This window comes from Sceloporus occidentalis, unplaced genomic scaffold (genome assembly GCF_023333645.1).
Source record: "Sceloporus occidentalis isolate IW3139 unplaced genomic scaffold, rSceOcc1.0.p SCAF_6, whole genome shotgun sequence".
NCBI lineage: Eukaryota > Metazoa > Chordata > Lepidosauria > Squamata > Phrynosomatidae > Sceloporus > Sceloporus occidentalis.
The window spans coordinates 142,267,917-142,275,067 of NW_028316986.1; the positions used below are offsets into that span (position 1 = coordinate 142,267,917).

Below are 7,151 nucleotides of genomic sequence, written 5' to 3' on the forward strand. Positions count from 1 at the left end.
AAATTAAAAATTCATTTATACATTTAGAAATTGTTCAGGCATCCAGTGAAAAGGGGCAGGCAAAATTATCGAGGGAATGCAAACACATCAGATATAAGAATTTTAGTGCAAATGCTTTTTAGTGTCTGACTCTGCCATGCTAGAAGGGATTAAAGGGAAAAAAATCATTCGGGGAATGAGAATTCTTATTTGGTAGTGAGATGGAATCCCTAATTACCCTCTCCCCATAGCTACACCTCTGGCTGACTTTAAATTGGGGATATTTGAATTTAAAATATTCATGTAGCTCACATGAGTTGGTTGTTTTTAGCCTAACTTCATTGCCCAGGTTATTGTGCAAATAAATCCATGTTATTGTTATAATCTGTAGCAGCAGCATCTACTTCCGAAGAAGCTCACACCTGGAGTATGACACCTGGAGCTCTTTGGAGAAAGAAGAATATTAAATATTAAAAATAAATATTTTATTTATCTACCGAAAGCACTTGTTCCCAAAATTTAGCTGTACCTTCCAGAATCCATGGTCTGTCTGAGGTTTCTGGGAGCATAGGGCCAACAGTTTGGGAAGCACTGATTTAAAACCTTTATCTCTTCAACATGAAAGTCTCCTATTCATTTTTCTTTGTTTCATTTTATTCTGCTTTACTCCCACATGGGACCAAAGTAGCTTACAGGTTAACAAAAGCAGACTTCTAGAATGACTGACACATTAATAAAAATGAGATAGTCGCTGCCTTCAGTTTTACAATTTAAATTGCTGTAACACAGAAAGAAAGAATGATGCAGAAATTCTTAGTGTGACACGGGTTCTTTGAATAGCAAGTAGTGATGGAATAGGTAGCTTGCAAGTAAAAAAATTAGGTCTCAGCCGGCCTCCAATCTCAGTGACGCGACCTTCCTTGAAATTGCCGTAATGTAAGAGGAAATGAAGAGCCCAGCCCAGCTGATAAAGGCAGAAGCAAATATACATGTTATTTATTTAATTTATACTCCCCTTTCTCCTGTTATGTGAACAACACAGGTAAAAAGAAAATTCAGCTAAAACCAATCTTTTTATAAAGTTAGGAAACAGTGACAAAAATGACATCACACCTCGCTATTTGTGGTTTTTCCACCTCACAGGACAGTTTGAATTAAGGCAGGGAATTGGAGAAGAGGCAAATATAGTTATAGCTAATCAGTATATTCAAGGTTATCCCCATCATTTATTTGAACACTACATTCCAGTTGCTTTGTCTTATTGTAGGAATGATGGTTACAGGTTTTTGTTTCTTTTTTAAAAAGAGAGTGATACATAAATTTTCAAAAAAAGTCTTTGGATCTCTGATTCTTAATTTGTTTCTTTTTTTGTTACATTCAGATGAGACGATGAAGGTAAGGTAAACTGTGTTCCAGCTTTCCCACACAAAGTGTCCCTTGGCATCAAAGATGGGTTGCAAAAATATGATAATTTGGGAGTGCAGTGCTGATTGAAATGGATAAAATTTATTAGAGATTTCTGCCATAGTAATGAACCTAAGATTTTTTTATACCACCTGAGTTGTTATTAATATTTGGCTATTCTACCCTTGCAAGTGAGGATGCATAATTTCCACTGTTTTCTCCCTGCTTCAGTTTTGTGCTGTTCTCACCCAGTATTCACACATCCCTGAAGTGTTTTGAAAAATCATGCTACAGATATGTACATGATTTTTGTTTATGTTTGTATTTTGAATGATACCCCCTCCCCATTTCCAGGCAGCTACATGTGTTTTTGTACAAGATTTCAATTTTCTATACAAAACCAACAGTATTGCACAACAACAACAATGCCTACTTGGGGGCAAGTTTTCTGATTTTTTGTGTAAGTTTTTGTTGTGAGAGATTTCTGGTTTTGTACAAAACTTTTTGTGTGCAATTTTTGTTGTGTAAGATTGCTGCCGGGGAGGGGGGGGTTGCATAGAAAACAGCAGTCTTGTACAAAAACTTCACATGGTTATCTGGAACCAGTGTTTTTTGCACAAATCCCCACAATTCTCATGCAAAAACCATGTACACAGAATAACTTCCTGACACTTAAGAATGTATGATATTGGACAAGAACTGCAGTATATTTTCCCCATTTACCCTTCTCATTTTGGCCAAGAAATGGGTAATGACAAATATTTTTTTCATCCCTAGTTGAGAACTGTGGAGGAAGTGTATTCCTACATTAAATTACAGGTTTGCAAAAAATTGAAGAAGAGAATGCTCATAATGTTTCAATAAAATACCAGTATTTTAAATATAGTAGTCCATAATATAATATAGAATCATGGAATCATAGAATTGTAGAGTTGGAAGAGACCACAAGGGCCATCCAGTCTAACCCCCTGCTATGCAGGAACTCTCAATCAAAGCATACCCAAGAGATGGCCATCCAGCCTCTGCTTAAAGACTTCCAAGGAGGGAGACGCCACTACAATCTCCATTTTGGAAGTGTCTTCCACTGTCGAACAGCCCTTACTCTCAGGACGTTCCTCCTAATGTTGAGGTGGAATCTCTTTTCCTGTAGCTTGCATCCATTGTTCTGGGTCCTGTTCTCTGGGGCAGCAGAAAACAAGCTTGCTCCCTCCTAGATAGGACATCCCTTCAAATAGGGCTATCATATCACCTCTTAACCTTCTCTTTTCCAGGCTAAACATAAATATAGTAGTCTATAATATAGAATGGATTTAAATTTTTCTATATTTATTTCAACAATGTTACTATTGTTGTTGCTGCTGTGGTGTCCAAGTTGTTTCCAACTTAGGACAAGTTTATGGTGAAACTATCATGGGCTTTTCTTAGCAACATTTTTACAGAGGCGGTTTGCCATTGCCTTCCTCTAAGGATGAGAGAGTGTGAGTTGTTCAAAATCATCCAGTGGGTTTCCATAGCTGAGCAGGGATTTAGAATCCTGATCTCCCAAAGTCCTAGTCCAACACTCAAACCACTATGCCACATTGGCTCTCTGCCATTACTGTTCAGAGACATGACCCTGTTAATCTGGAATATCACTATGCAAAGGGATCTTGTAGCACCTTTGAGATTAACAGTACTAAATAAGCAGCTGAGAATACCAGGTCTATGAAAGCTTATGCTACAACCTCTTTCTCACAGTTAGTCTCAAAGATGTTACAAGATGCTTTTGCTTACTGACATAACTGTTTTTACTGGAAACAATATTTCAATGAGGTTTCAACACCATTATTGTGGCCCTTGTCCATTATTTAATAGGAAGTTATAATAAATATTTAAACTGAATTAATCATTAAAATCAGCAAACATGGATGCTAGAAGATATTATTGAGGACTTTTTTATGGGTTCAGTCTGCTTTCAGGAATTTTCTTCCCCTCTTATCCTTTCTGTAGGGGCGTTGAGCCCTCACAGATAGTTATTTTTTTGGGGGGGGGGGTGAATTGCTCGCTTTGTTTTCTATTGGATGGTGCAGTTCTTGCCAATGAAACTCTACCACATGATTTTGCCTAATATCTGTAATTACCAACTTCATAGCTCATAAAGAGATATAAAGTAATCTTGTAGTACCTTTGAGACTGAGAAAGAGAGATTTCACAATTTCAAATTTTCATGTGCAGTACCAATACAGCACACTAGTGAAAAGTGACCCCATGTTAGATAACATTACAGATAGATTAGATGCATAAATTGTTCGAATTAAAATAGGTGTGATGTCATATGTATAGATGTGCTTAGTAAAGTTAACTTATATTTTATTTATTTATTTATTATTTTTTAAAAATGAATGGATTTGTATTCCCAGTGTATGTTTTCAAAGCAAAAGGGATTCTCTTCCAATATGGGCATGTTATCATATGCAACACATCATTAGTTTCAAAAATAAATCAAAATTTAATACATGAAAGTGTTTGCGTGCTCATGAATTGAATTGCTAATTGTCATTTTTCCCTCTTTCAGCTTTATGTGGTCATTTGAAAAAGCCAACCTCAGCATGGTCCAGATTATCACAGGACAACTTGTTGAATCTTTTGATGAAGAGTTTAGGACATTATATGCCCGTTCTTCTGTTCCCAGTTCATTTGCTCCAGAATTAGTTAGAATTAATAGCCACCGAATACTCTGGGGAAATGATGCATACCAACATTCACATTCCTCATTAGCTTCACTTTCCAGCCAGCGTAATCTTTTTGGAAAGCAAGACAGGATGCATAACTTAGATCCTAACTTTCTGAAAAACCGAAGCACTGATAGATATGGATTAAATGACAATGATAAATTTGGGACAAGAAATCAGCTGTTTCAAAAAACACAGTTTGCTCCAGGGTTTCACATGCAGAATAGAATCCAACAGTATCAGCCCAATGAAGTAAATGAACACTGGAAAAGGCACAGTTATGCAGGAGAGAAACCAGAAAGAACTCCATATTTAATGCTCAATAGAACACTTAATCAGGCCAATAAACCACCAAATACTTGGAAAGTACCATCTGACAGTCTCAGCATTAAATCTTCATTGCATGGAAGCTATACGGATCACAATGGGCCTCAAAAGGGTTTAGCTGATCGTCTTTCACAGCCAAAGCTTAACATTGCAGATAGGAACTCAGTTGTACGAAGATCTTTCAATGGAACAGACAATCACATCCGCTTTCTACAGCAGAGAATGCCAACCCTTGAGCGCACCACAAAATCTTTTCTACGAAATTGGCGTATTGAATCATACTTAAATGATCAATCGGATTTTCCGACAGACTCAAATGGTTCAGGGGTAGGTGAGAAGTGTGAAGGCTATGATGCAGCAGATAATATCAAAGCCCATGCCCTTTATGCCCATTCTCGCTTACGTTCCTCATTTGTTTTTAAGCCAACTCTGCCTGAACAGAAAGAAGTAAACAGTTGTGCAGGTTCCTCAAACTCAACTATCATTGGTTCAGATGGTAGTGTAACACCTAAAGCAACACCCAATCATGTTCCCAAACTAGAAACTGAGGCTGATGAAACAAAGGCAGAACCAAGCACTAATGTCCCACTGGAACCTGATGTGGTAAAAAGTCAGAATTTGCACATTTCAGAAGATAAAAAACTAAGTATGACTCCACCTGTTACTGGGGAGACATCTCCCTTTCTCTATTCCACTCTGAGTACAAGCAGACCAGTTGAATTTTTAAAAAATCAACAGAATGAAAATATACTGAAAAGAAGAAGCTTTCCAATATTTGAGAATTCAAGATCTGTTTTGGATCATGGTGATAACAAAGAGGCATCCAGTTATGTCTATAGTACACTAAATAGGAATCGATTAAAGCAACCAGCAGTTATAAAACCACCCCCAGAAGACAATGTTAAAAACTCTAAAAGTTTGCATAGTGTAACCAATCATCTGGCACAGGACAGTAAAGTCCCCAAATGTGAACTAAAAAGCCCCACCAGGCCCAAGTCCATTTCTGTGGCTGAACTAGTTGAGCCTAGCCAAGAAGAACCTGTCAAAGATGTCATGACAAAGAAAGAGAACAAAAATTCTCCAAGTTTCCTGAAAAAGGGATCACAGAAACTAAGGTCGTTACTGAATCTCTCACCAGACAAGAAAGAGAGTTTGTCAAAAAACAAAGCTCCTGCTTTCTACAGGATGTGTAGCAGTTCTGACACTCTGGTATCAGAAGGTGAAGAGAATCAAAAGCCCAAAGTGTCTGAAATAAAGATTGATTGTTCTCCAAGAAAAAAAAGAACCTCATCATCTAATTCACAGGGGAGTCTACACAGAAGTAAAGAGGATATTGCTGTGAGCCCAAAGTCCCCCAAATCCCCCAAGCCTCCCAAATCCCCCAAGCCTCCAAAGTCACCAAAATCTCCAAAATCTCTAAAACCTCCCTCTGATGAGAATGTTAAAAGAAGTCCGACTATGAAACCCATGGAAAATCGGTTGTTAGTAGTGCCTCCAGGTGACCCATCTGCACCCAGATTTAACACTGAACAAATTCAGTACCAAGACGTGAGAGAGCTGCGTGCAAATGCAGGCCGTGAACAGGTTCCTCTACCAATTCCTGCTGCGGTTCCTCCACAAAGAGTCCCCACGGCACCCCATCGGCCTTCTGGCACAAAGCCTACCAATGAGCTGATCAGACCTCGCCTGACTGAAAGGCGGGTTTACAGTCGCTTTGAGCAATTCTGCAACTTGGATAGCTCTTCCTCACCAGTAGGATCTCAGCTAGTGAACAACACCCCAAAAAGCAGTGCTCAGTTTTCAGAGACAAATAGCAAGACCTCAAGAAATAGTTATGCAAGGAATAACCAGGTAGCTAATTACAACCCTGGTATATACCATCCATTACATCCAAATGAGAACAAATTTCGAGGAATTATGCAAAAATTTGGCAATTTTATATACAAAAACAAATGAGACTTACGGCATGTTACCTGTCAGTGCTATGGATACTTAAACAAGTGTAAACTGATGGGCAGCTTTTGTAAAGCTTAACTGAAGATATTGCAGGCTTTAGAATACTGTTCTACTTGTATATAATATTGCTTGCTCCAGAACTTTGTTTCAGCATAAGTTTTGGAATCAGACATGTTTATATGTATTTATGGTGTCTGAGGTACAGTCAGAATTGCCTCAATGCTGCATATTTTATGACTTCCAATAATGTGGCACAACAAGCCAAAGGAAGCATTTAAAACCTCAGCTACTTGTACTGTTTCAGGACATGTGCATATTATCGTTTTCTTGCACAATAAAATGTTCTTTTGTTACTCATTTTATACTTGCATTCTAAATGTCTTGTTCTTAAGATTGTGCATCAGTTGAAGGTATTGTCTGAGCACTGGCATTTTGTACTATACTGTAAATAAGCAATACAATCCATCCCCTGTATCTGTGGATGTGCCATCCACAGATTTAACCACATGTGGACAGGATGCCCACAGTGAAGCAGTGGAGGAGGAGGAGGCAGAAGAGGAGGAGGGGGAGGAGATGGAAGAAGTAGGAGTAGGAGCATGAACGTGGCCACACCACCATTGGGGAAAATGCAGACTTGATTTTAAATGCAGACAGATTTTTAAATTTTTAAAATATTGTTTTAACCCAAAACATCACCTCATCCTTGTGGTATGGTTATTCGCACTCAGTGGAATGCACACATGTTCATTCTGGATTTATGTTGCTGTTCAAGTA

At 38.2% G+C, this 7,151-nt stretch overlaps 1 protein-coding gene across 2 annotated transcripts in view; it reads left to right on the forward strand.

The window, feature by feature from the left end:
• Positions 1-6,735, forward strand: part of SACK1B (scaffolding CK1 anchoring protein B) — a 111,238-nt gene extending 104,503 nt beyond the window's left edge. For both annotated transcript variants that reach the window (XM_089528580.1, XM_089528581.1), the window contains exon 5: positions 3,938-6,735. In XM_089528580.1, the coding sequence (XP_089384706.1) occupies positions 3,938-6,377 (2,440 nt within the window). In that variant the 3' untranslated portion in view covers positions 6,378-6,735. The remainder of the gene's footprint in view (positions 1-3,937) is intronic.
• Positions 6,736-7,151: the final 416 nt, after the last annotated feature.